Here is a 22756-nt window from a genome sequence, read left to right as displayed (position 1 = left end):
TACTACAACATTTATTTTGGGGAAATTAGTTTTGATATATTTTTGTGGAATTTTATTGTGAGAAATCGTCAATAGCGTTAATATTATACCGTGTAGGATGACCAAAATCATGATACACAACAAGGATCACCTGATAATCATACTACAACAGTCATTTCAGAAAAGAAATATTTTGCATATTTTTGGAGAATTTTATATTGAAAAATCGTCAATAGCGTTGATATTATACAGTGTATACTCACCAAAATCATGCTACACAACAAGGGTCACCTGGTAATCATACTACAACAGTTATTTCAGAAAAATGTGTTTTTTTATTTGTGGGGAATTTTATTGTGAAAAATCGTCAATAGCGTTAATATTATACACTGTATACTCACCAAAATCATGCTACACAACAATGGTCACTTGATAATATACTACAACAGTGATTTCAGGAAAAATGTGTTTTTGTTTATTTTTGGGGAATTTTATTGTGAAATATGTTCAATAGCGTTAATATTATACATTGTAGGATGACCAAAATCATGCTATACAACAAGGGTCACCTGATTATTTTACTACAACATTTATTTTGGGGAAATTAGTTTTGATATAATTTTGGAGATTTTTTATATTCAAAAATCTTCAATATCGTCAATATTATACAGTGTAGGATGACCAAAATCATGATACACAACAAGGGTCACCTGATAATCATACTACAACAGTTATTTCAGAAAAACGTGTTTTTGTTTATTTTTGGAGAATTTTATTGTGAAAAATCATCAATAGCGTTAATATTATACACTGTATACTCACCAAAATCATGCTATACAACAAGGGTCACCTGATAATCATACTACAACAGTTATTTCAGGAGGGAAAAAAATTGCATATTTTTGGGGAATTTTATTGTGATAAATCGTAAAAAGCGTTAATATTATACACTGTATACTCACCCAAATCATGCTACATTTGCACAACTGAAACATCTGTACATAGTTAGACGGCTTGTGTGCACAATATCCACTTACTTTGAGTTTGGGAGAGCTGGTCTACGGGCCCCTCTCTGGATTGCTGCGACTGTCTTTGCTACCCGGGCTGGTGAAAGCGTGGCGGCTCGTGACACTGGTTTGCCTGTCACACAAGAGATGTCTGGTATGCTCCGGCGGGGCCGGTACCAGCCCCACGAGGAGGGGCAGTGTCGCAGAGATGAGGCTCGTCTCCAGCAGCACTTAGAGTACCTAGGCCTGCACCTCAACAGGAAGAAGAGCAGGCTCCAGCCCTCACAGTCCACGGAGTTCCTAGGCATGTGTTTGGATGCCAGGGCAGGGACTCTTTACTTGACTCCTGTGAGACAGGCCGCCCTCAGGGCTTGCTTGTCCCAGTTCCGGCTTGGGGCCAGGGTGACCTGGAGGCTATGTCTCCGCCTCTTGGGGTTAATGGCAGCCACAGTGCATGTCATACCCCTGGCTCTTCTGAACATGCGCCCAGTGCAGCGCTGCCTCCTGGGCCTTGGATTTTGCCCACAGAGGAATCTGCAGGCCAGCGTATTGGTGATGCGCAGACTGTGTGTGGCTCTTCGTTGGTGGCGGCGGCCGACCAACTTGGCACGTGGGACGGTACTGGGGCTTGTGTTGCGTCGCCAGGTGGTGTCATCAGATGCATCCCTGGTAGGCTGTCCACGAAGGCAAGGGCATCAGCGGCCTTTGGCACGGACCCTGGTTAGCGCAGCACATAAATGTTTTGGAGCTGCAGGCTATCCATCTGGCTCTTCTGCACTTCCTGCCAGAGCTACAGGATGTGGATGTACATGTGCTGGTGAGAACAGACAGTACAGTAGCGGCGGCATATATCAACAGGCAAGGGGGCCTAGGTTCCCCCTCCCCTCGTCTGTGCAGATTGGCTCGGGCAATATGGGAGTGGGCTCATCCCCAGTTCAAGTTCCTGAGGGCCACATACGTGCCGGGTCGGGAGAACCTTGCTGTAGATCAGCTCTCCAGGGGGGGACCCCTCCCCGGAGAGTGGCAGCTGCATCCAGAGGTTGTGAGCGGAATATGGGATCGCTACGGCACAGCCGTGGCAGATCTTTTTGCATCCAGGGAGAACACTCATTGTCCCCTCTTTTTCTCCATGGGGAGGGACAATCCTCCCTTAGGGACGGATTTGATGGCACATCAGTGGCCACTGGGCCTCCTGTATGCCTTCCCTCCCTTCCTCCTCCTGCACCAACTCCTACAGAGAGTCCAGCCACATCCTGGTGGCCCCCAATTGGCCCCAGATGATTTGGTTTGCCGAGATTCCACCCCTTCTTCAGGGACAACCGTGGGAGCTACCCATTCGCCGGGACCTCCTGTCCCAGGCCGAGGGAACTCTTTTTCATCCTTTTCCCCAGGGCCTCAGGATTTGGGCCTGGCCCCTGAGAGGGCCGAATTTCTAGCCTTGGGATTCCCCAGTCTGTAGTGGGTACTTTGCAGGGGGCCAGGGCTCCCTCGACCAGGGTTGCTTATTCCTATCGTTGGGGGTTGTTTCAATCATGGTGTGCCTCACGACACGTGGATCCCCTCTCCTGTATGGCCCCTGGTATCCTTCAGTTCCTTCAGGAGCTGTTAGAGGCAGGCAAGTCTCCCTCGACGTTGAGGGGGACGGTGGCAGCCATAAAGGCGGGCCTTGTAAACTGGCACAGGGTTGTTGTGACCTTATTGCTCAGTTCTTTAGGGGGGCTTGTAGGGTTGCTCCCTCTCCCAGGAGGCCGGGTGTACCCCCATGGGATTTGGAGATGGTTTTGTCAGCCTTGCGACATGGGCCATTCGAGCCTTTGGAAACGATTGAGCTGAAATGGCTTTCGCTCAAGACTACATTCTTGTTGGATATTGTGTCGACAAAAAGGGTGGGTGAGCTACATGCCCTTTCCGTGCATGAAGAGTGCTGCCGCTTCTTGCCTGGGAATGCTGGAGTGCTGCTGCGCCCTAATCCTGCATTCCATCGTAAGGTCTGGTCTGAGTCCCACGCCAACCAATCTCTTGAGCTGCGCCCTTTCCGCCCTCCTCAGGATGGGGTATACAGTGTATAATATTAACGCTATTGACGATTTTTCACAATAAAATTCCCCACAAATATGCAAATTTTTTTTCTCCTGAAATAACTGTTGTAGTATGATTATCAGGTGACCCTTGCTGTGTAGCATGATTTGGATGAGTATACAGTGTATAATATTAACGCTATTGACGATTTTTCACAATAAAATTCCCCAAAAATATGCAAATTTTTTTTCTCCTGAAATAACTGTTGTTGTATGATCATCAGGTGACCCTTGTTGTATAGCATGATTTTGGTGAGTATACAGTGTATAATATTAACGCGATTGTACATATTTCAAAATAAAATTCCCCAAAAATAAGCACTTTTTTTTTTTCTTCCTGAAATCACTGTTGTAGTATGATTATCAGGTGACCCCTTGTTGTATAGCATGATTTTGGTGAGTATACAGTGTATAATATTAACGCTATTGACAATTTTTCACAATAAAATTCTCCAAAAATAAACAAAAACACGTTTTTCTGAAATAACTGTTGTAGTATGATTATCAGGTGAACCTTGTTGTATAGCATGATTTTGGTCATCCTACACTGTATAATATTAACGCTATTGAAAATATTTCAATATAAAATTCCCCAAAAATAAACAAAAACACATTTTTCTGAAATGACTGTTGCAGTATGATTATCAGGTGACATTTGTTGTGTAGCATGATTTTGGTCATCCTACACTGTATAATATTAACGCTATTGACGATTTTTCACAATAAAATTCCCCAAGAATATGCAAAAAGATTTTTTATGAAATAACTGTTGTAGTGTGATTTCAGGTGACCGTTGGTGTGTAGCATGATTTTTTTGAGACTACAGTGAATAAAAGTGGAGATATTGAATATTTTTTGCTTTGGTACTGCACTTTGTAGACGGTCCATAAGCGCTCGCCTCTCCGCCCGCAGCGCATAGAGAGCAATAATTTCCTGAAGCCTGGATGTATCTATCTATCTGTCTGTCTGTCTATCTGTCTGTCTGTCTGTCTGTCTGTCTGTCTGTCTGTCTGTCTGTCTGTCTGTCTGTCTGTCTATCTGTCTGTCTATCTGTCTATCTGTCTGTCTGTCTGTCTGTCTGTCTGTCTGTCTGTCTGTCTATCTGTCTGTCTGTCTGTCTTTCTGTCTGTCCGTCTGTCCCATCAAGGTATGTGTTCGACCTTGGTGACCATATATATCAAATTCATTTCATGCTTCCAATTCAGTAGCAAAGAACCAAGAAGGAGACCTATCCACACAGACTCAGTGCTGTTATTGCGTCCAAAGGCGCATCTACTAAATACTGATTTGTAGGTAGTGAATATTAATGCAATCACTTATTTTACATTATATATTTTTAATTAATTTGCAATACTTTGTCGAAATCTGTTTTCACTTTGACATTAAAGAAGTTTTTTTTGTAAATTAATTTTAAGGCCATATTATACAGACCATGAGTCAATTTTAAAAGCAATAAAAGGGGAAAACATCCAAGGGGGTGAATATTTTTTATAGACACTGTATATCTGCCAATAAACCTGTATAGGAAAGGTGTGCCTCCCCAATGTTTGATCAAGATGCGTTGGCTACAGCTGTTACACCAGAATCATTAATTCTCACTACCTTGTCACTGATAATGTTATCACTTTTGCATCCAGTCATCAGTTATGAGCAACTTCCATAAGTAGAGGCTGCCGTTGCAAAGTGGTAACTTGAGAAAGATGAAAAGAAAATATTTGAGATTGACCCTATTTGTGACATTGTTTTGTAACGGCGGCCTTCTCAAGGTGTACAGATGAAATGAATGGATGTTCTTCTTGTAACTGGAGTCTGGGGAACAAAAATAGTCTTGTTTCATTTATTTATGAATTAATGATTAATACAATAAAAAAGCAACCTTGAAGCTCATACAGATGATTGTCAGAATGAGTGACCAGGAAAAGGAATCTCCAGCCAGCTCTGCTCTTTAACTTTGATTCGATTGTGAGATAATTATTGTAGTTTTTTTTAAGAACAAAGTCTAATCTCTTTACAGGAGAGCTCATCAGTAGACTGAAAGAGAGTAAGAATGGAAAACTTAAGGATTAGGAAAACACCAAAGCTAACTCAGTAACTGCTGTGCCCTAAATACCAATTGTAAACACTATGAATAATTATATTAATTGAACATTTATGCATAAAATCCAAAATTCCTATCAGGTGAAAACATTTCTAAAAATGTCTTGCCAGTTCTGACGTGTTTGCCAATTTTTGTGAGTTTTTAAAAAATTTTTTTGAGTAAACCAAAAGTAAAAGTAATAAGAGCATTTCCTGAATCAACATGCTGCGCCCAAGCCTAACTGTGTTATAAAATGGAAAAATGTACTCGTTCAAACATCATCAGAGTTTACACTTACCTTACTCAGACTTAGGGTGTACTCACTCTAGGCAAACAATACCATGCCCAAGCTAGTTTGACCCCTAAGACTTGGGCGCAGTACGTATCCAGTGTGATCGCTAACTGTGATGTAAATGATGTGACTGTCCCATTAAATCGCTACGTTGCATAATTGATAAGGCTCTATAAGGCATGTGTGAGGGCTGTGTGTCACCGCGCCCAAAACTATTCCAAATAAGCCACAAAGTACATAAAATGTTGAACTTTCATTTTGAGTAAACCAAAAGTAAAAGTAATAAGAGCGTTTGAGAATCAACATGCTATAGCCCAAGCCCAACTGTGTTATTAAATCAAAACATTTTCTTGCTCAAACATCATCAGAGTTTATCCCAAATTATTCCAAAATAGCCACAAAGTAGATAAAATGTTGAACTCCATTGTGCTGTGCGAGGGCGTTTTCTTCAACACAAAAAAATCACACTGGCCCAGATCATTATATGCAATGTGAGAGCAGGCCAACAGGGAAGTGGGGAGGGGGGGGGGGGGCAATCGTGCTCGGGTATGGTTCAAGGCAGCTGGGCCTGATGTGAGTACACTCTTCTTCATTTTGAGTAAACCAAAAGCAAAAGTTATTAGAGTGTTGCAGACTTGTTATCACTATAAGCAAGATGCTGAAAAACATACACATATATACATGCAGGCATTATGTAAAGTGCCTAAAATAGTGTGTTGTCACATGACTGTTAACATTATTGTTCCAAGTATTGACTTTTCTTCCACAACTTAGCATCACATTAGTCTGACAGTTATACCAAGCAAATTCCAAATGAATCCGCTAAACCCTGTAGCAGGAGTTCAAAAAAGTGTGTTTGGTGAACTGGCCATGCCTGAGCCCAATCACTACGGAACTCTACAATTTTTGCCAGTGTGTACCAATGTGTGTACCACTTTTTGTGATTTTTTGAGCATCTAGTGCCCCTTAAAAATTCAGTGACACAGGAGATTACTAATAAAATCATTAAAAACAATAGTGCTGTGACCACTGGACACCTGACACTTCCATTGTTTAGTAAACCAAAAGTAAAAGTAAGTAGTGTTTCAGAGTCAACATGCTACGCCCAAGTCTAATAATGTTATCAAATTGGAAAATCTACTTCACTGCAGTGTTGTTTTTGACAACCATCTTAGATTTAGTCTTAGTCTTAGTCTTTTGGACTAAAATGCTTATTAGTTTTAGTCACATTTTAGTCACTTCTATATGTGACAGTTTTAGGACAGTTTTAGTCCAGTTTTAGTCGACGAAAACTCAAAAGGGTTTTAGTCTAGTTTTAGTCGATGAAAAGTCAAAAAGGTTTTAGTCTAGTTTTAGTCACAAAAAAAAAAGAAAAAATAAGTATAGTCTTTTAACAAATTAAATTAGGTCAATAAGTATTGGAGATTGCTGTTGGGCAGTGTCACACATAAGTTGTGAAAATAGCAGCAGATCTATAAGTTCAACACATTGTAAGCTTGCAGATCTGCTATTTTCACAAATAATAACAATAATAAAGGAATGGTTTTAGACATATAAGGTTTCCACCCAACGGCACATTTCTGATCTAAGGATTGTGTATTACACACAGATAAAGTGGTAACAGTGGAATCAATGTTCATTACTCCAAAAAAGCCAAAAAACAAAAACATTCTACTTCAGCAATTGTGGCTTTATTTCTCAGAATTTGTTAAAGTACAATGAACATACACATGCCCAAAATATGAGTGATGGATTTGGAACACATATGCTCAACTTGGCCCTGTCTGCCAGTGCAATTACAACAGATATCATACAACCCCACTCTATCTTTAACTTGTGCAAACCATGTAATAAAATAATCAATTAATTCCTGAGGTACAGTGAGGTAGGTTGTAAGTTATACCAGAGAGTTATACAAAAAAATATCCTTGTGGCGAGCCTTAAGGTGCCGCTTAAGGTTGGTCGTATTTTTTCCGCCTACTTTGTGGCCACATTTGTCACCGTCTTCCTTCACAATACACTCTGTTTTATTAACTGCTGGGTTATATTTAAAATACACCCATATGTCGTCTCTAAGTTTGCGACCAACGAGGCCCTGTGTTGAAACTGCCGCCGCCATCATGGTGCATTGTCTGATGAGTAACAACAGTGTGACGTGTTGAGCACGTTGTGCGCTGCACGCCAGGTGGTGGGCGTGACCAAACAAGGACAGCAGCCATAGACTGTAGGCAGCAGCAGATACTTTTTAGGTTTTAATTGACACACACAATAAGCAGAAATGTCACGCATTTTAAACGTCTGACAGATCACCCACTAACATTTTCGTCCATTCTGGTATCGTCAACGAAAACTCACACACGTCTCGTCATGTTTTCGTCATCAGAGAGCTATGTTTATCTCGTCACCGTCTCGTTATCGTCATGAAAAAAAGTGGCGTCAACGAAATGATTTCGTCATCGTTGACGAAAACAACACTGGATGTGTGTGCTTCATTTTGTGAAGTTTTGATTAAACCGAAGGCTAAAAGTAACTAGTAAGTAAAAGTAAGTAGGGGGCACTAGAGAGCCGACATGCCATACCAAAGCCAAATTGTGATATTGAATCAAAAAACTTTACTAGTTCAAGCATGGGTGCAAAGGTTTGTGAGTTTTCGTGCATCCTAAAGGCCTCAAATGGGATCTGAGAATTGAATTGCATGAAATCCAAAATGACTGACGACTTGTCAGCCAAAAACATTTCAAAAAAATATATCATGCCCAGAATGATGGGATCAACGATTCCACTGAATTTCATGAACATCCAAGCAACTTTATCTCAACATGACCCTATGATTTAGTCTGCTGGCCACACCCGAGTCCAGTCACTACAGTACTCTACAATTTTTTTCCAGTTCTGACGTGTTTGCCAATTTTCGTGAGTTTTTTAGCATCCAAAGCCCTTCAAAAATTCAATAGCACAGAATATTAATTATAAACTCTTCAAAAACAATAGGTTCCTCACACCTTTAGTGCTGTGACCACTAGACCTAACACTTTCATTTTGAGTAAACCAAAAGTAAAAGTAATTAGAGCGTTTCAGAATCAACATCCAACTGTGTTATCAAATCAAAACATTTTATTGTTCACCTTACGAAGACTCCGGGCGTAGTCACTCTAGGCAAACAATAGCATTCCCACACTCATTTCACTGGTGTGATTGCTCTGTTCCGTGCTGCTTGAAGAGGTGGGGTCAGGCATTGTTCAGTTGGACTTGAGCATGGTATGCATCTAGTGTGATCACTAACCGTGATGTCAATGATGCGACTGTCTCATTTAATTGCTCTGTTGCATAATTGATAAGGCTCTATAAGGCATGTGTGAGGGATGTGTGTCACCGCGCCCAAAACTATTCCAAAATAGCCACAAAGTAGATAAAATGTTGAACTCCATTGTGCTCCATATATGCAATGTGAGAGCAGGCCAACGGGGAAGTGGGGAGGGGGGACAATCGTGCTCGGGTATGGTTCAAGGCAGCTGGGCCTAATGTGAGTACACTCTTAGACATTTTCATTTTGAGTAAACCAAAAGCAAAAGTTATTAGAGTGTTGCAGACTTGTTATCACTATAAGCAAGATGCTGAAAAACATACACATATATACATGCAGGCATTATGTAAAGTGCCTAAAATAGTGTGTTGTCACATGACTGTTAACATTATTGTTCCAAGTATTGACTTTTCTTCCTCAACTTAGCATCACATTAGTCTGACAGTTATACCAAGCAAATTCCAAATGAATCCGCTAAACCCTGTAGCAGGAGTTCAAAAAAGTTTGCATAAAATAGAGGGAACATGCACAAAATGTAAAATACTAATTCCAGTTGGGTGGAGCTAATGAAAGCCAACATGAAATGTCTGAAATGATGAATATCAAAATTAAATATCTGCACAGTATTGCCAGATTAGGGTGTGAATATCAGAGGAACTATGGAGCCTGCTCAACATGCAACCTAACCCTAACCCTAACCCTAACCCAATCACTGTATATTTTTGCACTGTTCATGAGGTCTGATGTGTGTGCTACATTTTGTTTTGATTAAACCAAAGGCTAAAAGTAAGTAGGGGCGCCACTGCATGACCCTGTGTTTGGTGAACTGTCCATGCCTGAGCCCAATCACTACGGAACTCTACAATTTTTGCCAGTGTGTACCAATGTGTGTACCAATTTTTGTGATTTTTTGAGCATCTAGTGCCCCTTAAAAATTCACACACAGGAGATTACTAATAAAATCATTAAAAACAATAGTACTGTGACCACTGGACACCTGACACTTCCATTGTTTAGTAAACCAAAAGTAAAAGTAAGTAGAGCGTTTCAGAGTCAACATGCGTAGCATCAACAAGCGTAACTATGTTATTCAATTGGAAAATCTACTTCATTGGAATTCATACCAAGACACAAAAAAACATGCACATATACACATAGACATTGAAAGACCTATAATATTTCATATGATTTTACCTATAAAAATGTGGTTGGTGGTTTGGCAGAACTAAGGTAAAAAGAACTATGGCCAGACTTTAGAGCACAAATTGAATAGAGATTGTTAATGAGTCAAAGAAGGACTGAGTAAATGTTTGTATCTATATTCATGCGTTACAAGTTCAGTGAGTCACTGTGGGAGGACCTACCTCTTCTGCCCCCAGGATATCAGCACTAGAGCCTGTCAAGTCCTCTGCACAACCTTCTCGATTTGCCAAGTGTTTCATCTCTCTGCAGAATGCCCTGTGTGTCCGTGTGTGTTCGGGGCGAGTGGTTTAGGGTCCCCTTCGGCAGCCCCTCGGGATCTGTCCACTTGTTGGGGATCGAGGCCCTGAGACGCTACTACCAAGCCAAGAAGTTGGAGGATGCATCAGGGAAGTCGGAGTTCAGCATGCTGAGGTGTCGGGGTGGAGAGCTCCTGCAACTCAAGGACAAGGCGGAGGATGTTCTGGAGGACAATGACTTTGTGCAGTTGGGTAAGGATCTATATGCATCACTTATAGTAGAGCTGTCACAATATCAAAATGTCAGTACAAGATCATTGCGGCCAAAAAAAAATTAAGGATGTTATTGTGACATTTATAGATATTTGAAAATAATAATAAGGCTATCAATCAAATTCATCTTTAACTTTTGGTGTGTGTTCTGTCTCTTTTCTGGCAAATGAATTACACTCAAAATACAAGTGTAGTGAGATGTTGAGATAGTCTGTCACCATAACTGTACAAAAATTACAGTTAATAGATAGTACAAGGCTAATAAACTAATAAATAAAAGATTCACAAGGTGTGTGTGTGTGTGTGTGTGTGTGTGTGTGTGTGTGTGTGTGTGTGTGTGTGTGTGTGTGTGTGTGCTGGGCGTTGGTGACAATAGACAAAGCAATAAAAATATATGATTTCTGTGAAGAGGCGTTGCATTATTTACCCAGTATTGTCAATATTTCACTTTTTAGATGACACGGTTTTTATCAGTATTGGTACATAACGCCCCCCCCCCCCCCCCCCCGTTAACTTCCAGCTCAACTTCTGAGACTGATGAAACTTTTTTTTTTCTTTTTTTTTAGTCTTTCCAGGGGAGAGCGGCAAATATGACTTTTCTCCACGGGCCACAGCAGCGTATCCTTCCACTGTCTTTAACAAACATTTAAACAGAGATGTTTGATATGATGCTGTGCTGTGGATTCACAATGAGGGAATCCTTTTTTTTGTGTCTTTTTATTGTTTTATTGTTAATTTCTTTATTATTTATTTTGCTGTTAGAAATTAGGGGTCAAGCAATTTAAGCAGATCTAATTGATGTGATTACATTTTTTATAAGGAATAACAAATATGTTGAAAGGTTATATGTTTGTATCCTTGCTCACTCCCATAAAAAAATATGAAGAAGAAATCTTGTGTTATTTAAGCATGTAAAGAAGTTTAGTCGTTTTAAACAGAGTGAGCAGTTTTGTACTAATTTGCGTGGTTATTTTATCTCAGGCTATAGTGTCAGCATGCATGTAATGTTTGGTATTCATGTTGCAGCAATTTCCTTCATCTGAGACTTTCCCCCCCCAATCTAAGACAATAAAAGTAACCTTGAACCTGAATGATCATTGTGCAGCACCCTAACCCTAACCCTAACCCTAACCCTAACATTTGCGAATTAGCACTAAACATGAAGTACAGGTGGGTGATGCTGATGGGAATGTCATCAGTTTGACATGAACTTTAAACTAATGACCACTAAATTTGGACATAAATGTTGACATATGACCAATTTAAATTTTGATCTCATGATAGCACAAAAAGTTATTGCAATTCATCCTGAGAGAACATCACTGTTGTAATTCCAGGGCAATCCTTTCAATATATATATAAAAAAAAAAAAACTTCCTCATGGTGGCACTAGGGGGAAAAAATCAGCTGATCGTCAACATCAGTAGGACTCTGGGAAACCTTGAATGTTTGTACAAAACTGTGTGCCAATTCATCTTGTAAATATTGAGTACTTCCACTTCATGAGACTGAAAAATTCCATCTGTTGGTGGTGCTAAAGAAAAAGTCAGGAGATCATCATGTTCTGGGTATAAAACAGCCAAGTTTCCATTCAAATACAGTGCAAATTTTATTCCAAATTTCCAACTGTTATAATAAATTTTGACTACTGTTATATGAATATTAGGGACTAAGAGTGATTATTTGAATAAGAGAACAACAGTGAAACCTCAAATAATGATAAATACATTTGAAAATGTGATAGAAATAATAATGTCTTTACATAACTTCAATGCAATCCATTCAGTGGTTGATGAGATATCTCACTCTGGACCAATATTCTAGACCGACAGAGTGAAATTAGTTGGAAAACTGTGCAGATATTTAATTTTTTTCTTCATTTTCACCTTCCGCTTATTATTTTAATATTAATTGCAATATGTTTCTCACCATATCTTTTATTCATGTGAAATACTTTCCTTAACCTGCTGCAAAACAGTCAACAATCTTATCAAGAGCCTAAAGAGGTGGGTGTGTTTCATATGCTTGCATATATTTTAGATTGAAAATAAAAACAATGAACAATTAAAATGTACATCCTCTGTGTAGCTACAGTAAGTGTTTCCTCATGTTGTTGCCAACAGTACATTTCCCTGGACGGTAACAGTCTGACCACAGCTGATCTGGTCAGCTTGGGCCAAGGCTTGTTCAAAATAAAGGTGAGGAAATATCACTTAGACATCAGGAGAGAAAGTGGAAGAAAAACAAGCAGATTTTTGCTGTTTTATTAATTTTTTTGTCTGTCCCAGTTAACGCATGTGGCCGAGGAAGGGATCAAAAAGGGCAGAGAGGTTATCGATACTTTTATAAGAGAAGACAGAGGTATGGTGTTTCTCTTCCCTCTTCCTTTCTCTCAGATTTGAAACATAATAGCTTATTTTAAATACTTCAACAGTGTATATTATGTGTTCACTGCAGTGGTGTATGGAGTCAACACTGGTTTTGGGAAGTTTGCACGGACGCTCATACCAAAGGAGCAACTTGCGTAAGTCTGGTTGCTATAAATAAGTAACAGGAATCAACGCGCTGGGAGGGAACAGCATCCAAGCACAGTCAATTAAACACACCGTTACCCCTGATGGTGTTAGTGTGTTTTAGTATAATGATTCTGTTTCATGTACTTGCCTGTTCTTTTCTCCACATGCAGGCAGCTGCAGGAGAATCTGGTTCGCTCTCATTGTGCCGGTAGGTTTACACCTGCTTACTAAATATTGGAAGCTAAACATTTTCTGAGTTGTGGCTTTCAATAAATGACTTGAGGGCATAGGTCATCTTCACATTTACACATACTCTACATGGAATATATGTGGGTCAATGACAATTATTTGTGTCCATGTGGTTTAGTCAAATTTAAAGGGGTTAAAATGTGAAAATAAACGTATGAATAACTTGCACACATTCTTTTTTTGTGGACCCAACATAAAATTTCAGCTTTTAATCCATTTTGAGAGAATATATTAGAGGATTATGGCAAAAATGTCTAAATGGTGTACCCATAAAAACATGATCTTGCATTATAATTTTTTTATATTAAATAAAGGTAATGGAATACAATTGTTCTAAATATTACATTTCATCCGGGGGTATCATGTCAATCAGGAACCATTTACTTTTTTTTTTTAATGAAGTAATTATTTGTATAAGTCCACTTAAATACACTGTAGGTGGATAAAATATTTAATATTTATCATTCTTTTGTGGTTACACCATTTGACATTTTCAGGAGCATTCAGTATTACGATAGGTTAAAAAAAATGGTGCAAATGTCATTTCACATTACATAAAACCAACATAAATACAAAATGTACATCTTAACGAACCTGATGCCGCTTTTAAAACTAGTTTTAACATATTTTTGAATACCTCATCTTGCCAACCCTTATTGTCACTGACCCATTTACAGCTGAATGAGATGCAGATGGTTACACTTTTATAAATGTGAGCAACCGTGATTGTTGTAGTAGCCAGAACTAAAATCACACACTCACCTTTAGTGCATGTGTGTACGTGTGTCTGTTTGAAAGGAGTGGGCACCCCACTGAGCGTAGAGAGGACACGCATGCTGCTGGTCCTGAGAATCAATGTCCTGGCGAAGGGCCACAGTGGCGTCTCCAAGGAAACAATTGGTGCTATGATCAAAGCCTTCAATGGTAACATGGTTTATTTTATTCCATTGTACTCTGTTCTTTTCTATCTAGTTACATATTGAAAAAGTTGCTCCAATTTACAGTTTGCTTTACCTAGCCTTCCCCTGAATGGTGATTTTCCAATCATAGCTCAGGAATAGTGACTAGACATGGCAGACCTGTCAAGTTTTGGACTTATATGCATGCATGCAAACTGGTGTTCATGGGATTCTAATAAGAGCTACAAGTGATGTCTAAAGAGTTTGGAAGGCGGTGTCTTTTTCTATCATCTTTCCCCAACCAAAAAACATAGATAAAATTGTAGGCTGTAACCTAAACTGCAGATATTAGCATGCCTGGCTAACTACCGTACCTATAACCTAGCATTATTTCCAGAGGCAAGAGATATACGAACAACTAACTGCATTTTTTTTTAAACAGTCAAAACAGGGCGAAAAAAGTAAACCAAAGCAATTTTCTTCAAAGTTTTAGCATTAGTGTCATCTTATGCTAGCTAGCTAACTGGCATTAAGCTGTCAGTTCCTAATGTACAGACAGGTAACACTTCATTTTGACCTACCCTCTTTAGTATTTACAGTAAAAGCAGTAAATTAACACATTATAAATGGTTAATAACTCACTACAGTGTAGATGTAAGTAGAACTTCTATGCCAATTATTAATGTTACATATTCTGCTTCATGCTATGTAGCGCAGGTAAAATAAAATATTTGTGTGTGTGCGTGTGTTTGTGTGTGGTCCAGCATCCTGTTTGTCCTGGGTGCCAGAGCAGGGCACGGTTGGGGCGAGTGGAGACTTGGCCCCCCTGGCCCACCTCACCCTGGGCCTGATGGGGGAGGGCAAGATGTGGTCACCACAAAGTGGCTGGGCAGATGCCAAAGCAGTGAGTTTCCTTTCAGTTTTATTCATTTTTGCAATTATGAAATTATTTTTTTCTTACCACTTTCTAATAAGAAACAATTCCAGTTTATATATTGCTGGTTTGGTTGCAATGTTTGTAAAATATATTTTGTCCACCAACATATTTTTTGGTTTATGGCCTAATTTGTAAAGCAATTAATAAATATGACTTAGTAAAAATGGTTCTCATTTCTCCAAAGTTACAGATTCATTGATTAACTGATCATGTTCATGTTTGGTGTTATTTTTACAGGTGCTGGAGGGCCATGGGCTCAAACCAATTTTGCTGAAACCAAAGGAGGTTGTTGGCTTAACATCTGTTATTTATTTTCCTTTTCTTTCAGTCATCAGTTCCATTAGTTACTTCCTCAACAAAGACAGAATAGTCAGATAATCATACAGGCTGAAAACAAACCCCCATGTGAATCATTTATTTGGAAGAAAACACAAAGGGGAATGTACAGTGATTACCTAAGTGGTGTGTTGAGAATTCTCAACAAGGGTACAAAAGCTGCAATGTTATAATAGAGCTGTGTTTCATTCGTTATCTTATATTTCTCTAGTCAGACTGCCTGAGCGGAGCATTTTGACCAGTTTTTTGACAACAGCTGTGTTATACACTTCATTAATTACTGTACTTTCTTAGAAGCAGACAAGCGATCCTACATCTGTTAAGTTACCCTCGCCTTGCAGGTTACAATGACCCACAACTGGGTCATTGTAACCTGCACATAAGCCATGATTATCTTACATTTTTTGGTGTGTCATAGTGTTTCTGCCACTGGCGTTCCTGCTAGGACCTTAGACTTTACATGAAAGTTAAATTATAAATCATCTGTTTCCCAGACTCTGTAAATACAAAACCTTCATGGTTTAAATATTTATAACACACAGAGTGATAATTGAGTCTGAGGTGTCATGTACAGTACCTGTAAAAGTTTTACAGATTTCTCTTTTATAATGGTAGTCTATGGGGAATGCTTTATGGTCCCATGTAAGACCACAAAGACACATTGCCAGCAAGCCTGAGAGGCAATCACCTGTATTTACCACTTTTAATATATTGCACCCATGCCCAGAACAGCCTGCAGATTGACTTCCTAATTCAACTTTGACCGACCGAATTTGTCATAGTTTCGCGCACACATCGCACAAATGCTCATTTTCAATTTTACTTACCAATAAAATGATTTAAATAATCTAGTGTAACCTCTGGCTTGCTTAAAAAACCTCTTGGATTGTCTGAACACTTTTGTTTAATTGCCTTGTTGGACCTGCCAGCAAAAGTGATAGCTCAAGCTAAATTCAGGTAGTGTAAAAAGTGTAGTTTTCCTTTAATGTGGCTTTGCAGATATGGTACATGTTCATTATATCTCAGTTGATTAGATTAGATTATTTTGATGATTGTGGTTGTTGAATAGGGACTGGCTCTGATCAATGGGACTCAGCTGATCTCGTCTCTGGGGTCGGAGGCTGTGGAGAGAGCTATCGCCGTGACCAGACAAGCAGACGTGATCGCTGCCCTGACTCTGGAGGCACTGAAGGGCACCACAAAGGCCTTCGACAGCGGTATCTATAGCACTTCGTAGATCAAATGACTACATACAATGTGAAAGGTGTACCAAAAGAATTATCACTTGATCAGTTCCCCTCCAGTCTAGTGTTTAAGCATCTTTTCAGTTTATTGTTTTTTGTTTTTTACAACCTGCAGCTTGCCTGTTTTGGTTCAGTCCCACAGCTCTCATCGGCATTGTTTCTAGCAGCAAATTTAAGCGAATAGCATCATGAACATAGTGGAGCATTGAGCAGCTTAAGAACCAGATATTTTTGTCAGAAATTGGTGTAGACCAAAACAGAGCTACAAGAAGAGTGAATATTGGACTTAAATTTATCAGGGCGACACATTTTCACAAAACCAAATGAATGCTAGTGCTGTTGGGTTAAGGTTATGGTTACGGTTAGCCCTTTGGCCAGTTTAATATTTGAATGATTTAAGTGTCACAAAAGTTTTATTTTTTTCCATTTCACCTTCTGTTACACAAATACTTGTTGTAAATAATCTAACTGTTGTGTTGCAGCTATTCATGCAGTGAGACCTCACCCTGGTCAGATGGAGGTGGCTGAGAGGCTTCGCTCTATTTTAGACTCCAAAATCTTTCCTTCACAGATCTCAGGTTGAGCCCTTACCTTCACACACACACACACGCACACACGCACACACACACACACACACACACACACACACACACACACACACACACACACACACACACACACACACACACACACACACACACACACACACACACACACACACACACACACACACACACACACACACACAGGCTTTACACAGCGGCCCTTTAAAGAACAATGAGTGTAATCATAATGTATTACAGTTTCCTTTCTGATTTCCTTATTATGTTCTTCCTGTAGAGAGTCAGAAATCATTTGACCGTGTTCAGGATGCCTACACCCTGCGCTGCATCCCACAGGTATTGTGTGTGTGTGTGTGTGTGTGTGTTTGTGTGTGTTTGTGTACTTGTATGGCTATCATTGTGAGAATCAATTGGAATGTTATAAGCTTAGGAAGTGAAGACATTTCAGGAACGTGAAGATATTTGGCCAGTCTTCACTTTCTGACGCACCTTCGTTTTGGTTGAGCTCAGGGTAAGGATTAGGGTTAGGTATGTAGTTGTGATGGTTAGGGTTAGAGGCTTTCATATCAGCTGGACATTTCTTGATAGCTGACAGATCTAACCTCGTCTTGGTGCTGACTTGCACCTGGTCTCTATTCTACAGTATTTATGGTGTCTTTTAAATGATTGAAAGATAAATAGAAAGGTGTGGAGTTGAACTCATTAATAATGCAAAATGAGAATAATGAAATGGGTGTAGAGGCAGGTTGATTCTCTTAATCTGTCTCTACTTGTCGCAGGTTCATGGAGTGGTGAACGACACCATCACGTTCGTCCACAAGGTGATTTCCACTGAGCTGAACAGTGCCACTGACAACCCTGTATCCTTCAAAACAACGTCTCGTGTTCCTCATATTGCTTCTTTTTAAAGCAGCTTTACTTTCCGATCTCCTCACTAGCACAAAATAAGCCCATAAAATGATATGATGTGTTAGACAATATTGTCTGTCTAAGTGCCACTTCCTTTTGTTTCCAGGATGTGGCCTTTTACATAGCCAATTTTATTGAAGAGACAATATTGACTTTTTAAAACTTTATTGAAGCTTTACATGTTGAATAATATACCTCAACATGGGTTAATGATTAATCTATATTTAGAATCCAAGAGTTCCAGAGGGACATTCTTTAGCTGATGTGATGCCACTGTAGTTCATAAATTATAGCCTAAGCACTGGCCACACTAAGCATGTGTGCTTTGCTGTTTGTTTTAGGCTGAAGGATAAAGTTATATTTCATTAAAGTGCGTTTCTTTTTTATGATATTTACGGAGGTGGAAATTGTTCCAGGCAGGGGTCAACCCCTGCTATTAAACACTGTGGGAAATTTCTTACAAACCAAAAGCCAGATTGCCTTAGAGCCTTTGTATAGAATTTGGAAACGCCTGACTTTGCCCTGCTGCCAAATGAAAAGTATTAACTAGGACAAACCTTCCTGAACAGATCTGACATAGAGACACTGAGAATGAAGCACACAGACTGAACCACTTCCCACTGGGATTGTCCCATTGTTTCTACAATCAAAAACAGAAACCCCCAATTAGCATTTATACATGCTACATTAATATATTAATAAATTGTTTATACATTATAATGTAGTTATAAGTAATGTGAATATAAGGCGATTTTAAGTGTTTTAATGTACTGTAATTAATGTACAGTATTTGTCAACACTTTCTTATATACAGTCTATGGTCAACACAAATAATTGTCTGATTTAGACATATTTTAAATGTATAACTGTGTTTTTGTTATAGTTGTTAACAAATACATGAATTGATACCTGAAAATCTGCTTATAAGTACATTATTATTTATTAAAGGTTTATACTGCTAATAAATACTATGCTGCATTTAATTCTTTTCTTTTCTTTTTTTAATTATTTATTTATTTGACTTTATTTCTTATTAATAACCAGGTTAAAATCCTTAAAAAGACACCTCTTTTTTCCTCATTAGAAATTCCAGAGTCTATGTATATGAACATATATTTGTGAACTGGACGTTTCAGGTTTCCATGTCACAAATTATAAAAGTTACATAATGGAAATCAGATTTTCAAACTTTCCAATTTCAGCGGATGAATGTGAAAACAAACTGCACATACATCATTCTGCACAGTGAAGGAACAATAACATTTTTAAGTCGGGAGGGACTTTAAGGGAATTTTGCGCCTACAGGTTGCAATACCCAACTTTGACCACAAGGTGTCATTGTTTCACCGTCCACACACACACACACACACACACACACACACACACACACACACACACACACACACACACACACACACACACACACACGCCCAACAAGACACTGATGCTTTATGAATCCTTAACGCCTCTCCAGCTCGTGTTTGCAGAAACTGGGCAGACAATATCTGGAGGGAATTTCCATGGGGAGTATCCAGCCAAGGTAAAGTCACACTGAACTAATCAAAGAGAGCCCTGTGTGATGCATTGTCCTTTATCTTCCTCTGTCTGTGTCTCCTCCTGCTGGGTGTCTGGGTGATGTGTGTTTGAGTTGGCAGACAAAATGCGGAGAGGAGGTGTCATACACAAAGAGTCATCGACTAAACGATCATGAATCGTGTCTCTGCCTGGCAGGGTTTCATACCCTGTTGGCAGTTTTGGCAGGAAATCAAGACTTTTTCCTGGGCCTTTGTTTAGGGCATCAGATAGACACTCCTCCCTTCCACTTTGGCATGTAATGCTTTTGTCATCTTGAGTGAATTTCTGGGGGTTGAATATGTGGTGCGTCTATGCTTTTTCAGGCCCTGGACTACCTGGCTATAGCTGTGCATGAGCTGGGCAGTATCAGTGAGAGGAGGATTGAGAGGCTGGTAAACCCGTCCCTCAGTGAGCTGCCTGCCTTCCTTGTCAAAGAAGGAGGGTTGAACTCTGGCTTCATGATCGCCCACTGCACTGCTGCTGCCTTAGGTTTGTCACCAATTTTCCAAACATACTATACAATTTGAATTGTTGTGTTTTCCCACCCTCCACTTGTTTCCATTTACTATTTCAGGTTTGAAAATCAGCCTAAACTGACTCTTTGGTTTTAGTCATCTTCATTTTTTTAAACATGTTCTTCCTTTAAAAGTTGAGTTCTGTGACTTCTAAACTGCAGTTTGCATTAATTTAAACACTGTTCTTGCAGTGTCAGAGAATAAGGCTCTGTGCCACCCAGCCTCCATTGACTCCCTGTCCACCAGTGCAGCTACGGAGGACCATGTGTCGATGGGCGGCTGGGCTGCTCGCAAAGCCCTCAGAGTCGTGGAGCATGTGGAGCAAGGTGATACACCACCAGCCTCAGAATAGAAACACTGGTAAACAGTATACACAGTATGTGTCTGTGGAAGCAGATGAACGTGTGCTTTTGTCCCACAGTGCTTGCCATAGAGCTGCTGGCTGCCTGCCAGGCTCTGGAGTTCCTGCGTCCTCTCAAATCCACTGCTCCTCTGGAGAAGGTCTACCAGCTGCTGCGCTCTGTGGTCAGGTGAGACGAGACAGTTCCCCTGTAAAACACAGTGAGGCTACAGTTCCAGGTAGTTCTGAGGTATTTGCTGACATTTGGCATGTATACCTCAGCTAGACTACATGATGACTGATTTCAACTGCAACGCCGTACATTTCCAAAAATAACAGTTGGTAATTATACACGGCAGCTGTTCAAAAAGCTGAAAAAACTGATACATTTCACTCGTCGTCACCACAAATCATCCAAGTCTTTTTTACTGCCATCCATGTTGCTGCATTCTGAACAGTTTATATATAAGCACTTTGTAATGTTTTTATGTATTTATATAAATGAAATGCTGCAAATGGAGAGAATTCCAACATACTGACACGGTAGCTAAAACTGTCAAATTTCTGTCCTATCAGCAATTAATGTAGTGACACATTTGGGCGATGTTCATTTTCGTGTTCAAAGATAGAAATCTGTAAAAAGAAATAACAAGGGAGCGCCTCGGTAGTCGAGTGGTTACCGCGCATGCTATATAAAGGCAGCGTCCCAGGTTTAATTCTGGCAAGGGACCTTTGCTGCAGGTCAATCCCCTCTCTCTCTCCCTGTTTCCTGTTGGCCTCTATGCCAAGTATGTTTAAATAAAGGCAAAAAATGCCCCAAAATAAAAACCGACAAAGCATTGGTGTGACCTGCTGCTTTGGGCTTCGATTGGGGATTGGAGAATAAAAGTTGAAGGAAGGTCCAGGTCCAGTAATTACATCATCCAACTGTGAAGAACACTGAATTGGCACCAGCTACCAGCTACCAGCTACCTGGAATGTGCACTATTTCACTCTCATTCAGTGTGTTGCCGGATGACACTGCATTTTGATGAATCATGAATAATCTGATCTAAGACATTGTAAAAAAACAACAACCCAAAAACGGCAAAATAGTACTTAGCATAATTTCTGATAGCCTAAGGTGATGTCTTAAAATGACCAACAGTCAATGATAATCAACCAAAAAACAGCAAATTGTCATATTTGACAGTTAGAAACCTGATTTTCTGCCTAGAGGACATTTAGTTCCCACTTATCCTGCACATAGCACAAAGACAAACAGTTTTGTCTGGTCAGAATGTAAAGTGAAGGTTTCTGCATGCTTTACCAAGACCTTTTTAATACTACATACAGTACAGTAGAATGTAATAGTAGGATGATAAGCCCTAAAATCCGTTAATAGTTTTTAATAAGTAACATTATTATTAAATTGAAAACCTTTTAATTGCTGTTGAGGCCTTTTTTGATGAAACTGACTTCAGTGCTTAAGGCTCTATAAGACCTGTAGATACCCTGTGTGCATGTCCTGAGTAACCCTTGTCCCTGCAGTCCTTGGGACAGAGACCGCATGATGAGTCCTGACATAGAAGCTGCTCACGTGCTCGTCAGACAGCAAAATGTAAGTGTTCCCCCGAACCTAACCAAACATTTTACTGAAAAAGCATAGTGTCGATATTGTGACGACTCGACGGTTCGTGTGTTTTTCTGCTGCCAGGTCTGGAAGACCGTTGAGCCGTACATGGATGAATACAGGAAGAAGAAGCTGAAGGCATGAAGGATAAACCAATACAGACATCGAACAGAGGAAGGATACAGCTTCAAGTTTACTTAATTAGCACAGATTAATACGCAATTGCACCTTACTGTCCTCAGTCTGTCAGTACTTCTCTCGCTATCAACTACTGAGCATGTGATCTTATTTTAATCATTTTTCTATTAACATTAATATCTCTCATTTGGTTGTTCTGCATATCTTGTATTATGAGTCTCTGCATTTGATGTTTTAAATAGTACCTGAAAATGAAGTATAAGGTCGTCCTGAACTATGATTTTTCTTTTTATTATTGTTCTGTATGCTTATTAATGATTACTCACTTTGTCATTTCAATCTCAAATACTGTTTTAAGGGTGTTTCTGTAACATCTGTCCAGAGAATACAGATGTAAAACAGCTTCTTGGCTAACTCTGGAACATTTACAGCAATGTTTATTGATGTGAAACTGTAAACCCTGTTAAATAAACC

At 39.6% G+C, this 22756-nt stretch overlaps 1 protein-coding gene across 1 annotated transcript; it reads left to right on the top strand.

Moving 5' to 3' along the window:
- The first annotated feature begins 10186 nt into the window (after positions 1 to 10186).
- On the top strand, positions 10187 to 22752 carry LOC134004760 (histidine ammonia-lyase-like). The gene is made up of 20 exons (XM_062444146.1): positions 10187 to 10428; positions 11016 to 11067; positions 12428 to 12455; positions 12573 to 12647; positions 12738 to 12810; positions 12907 to 12973; positions 13136 to 13173; positions 14013 to 14138; positions 14878 to 15017; positions 15288 to 15335; positions 16456 to 16603; positions 17113 to 17208; positions 17471 to 17529; positions 17973 to 18053; positions 19577 to 19642; positions 20001 to 20166; positions 20384 to 20518; positions 20614 to 20722; positions 22063 to 22132; positions 22229 to 22752. The coding sequence occupies exons 1-20, from the start codon at positions 10191 to 10193 to the stop codon at positions 22286 to 22288; spliced, it is 1875 nt and encodes a 624-aa protein (XP_062300130.1). The 5' UTR covers positions 10187 to 10190; the 3' UTR covers positions 22289 to 22752.
- The last annotated feature ends 4 nt before the right edge of the window (positions 22753 to 22756 follow it).

The sequence above is a fragment of the Scomber scombrus genome, chromosome 22, assembly GCF_963691925.1.
Source record: "Scomber scombrus chromosome 22, fScoSco1.1, whole genome shotgun sequence".
Taxonomy (NCBI): Eukaryota; Metazoa; Chordata; class Actinopteri; order Scombriformes; family Scombridae; genus Scomber; species Scomber scombrus.
The sequence above is the reverse complement of the archived record's forward strand: the minus strand, read 5'-3'. Positions and strand labels throughout refer to the sequence as shown.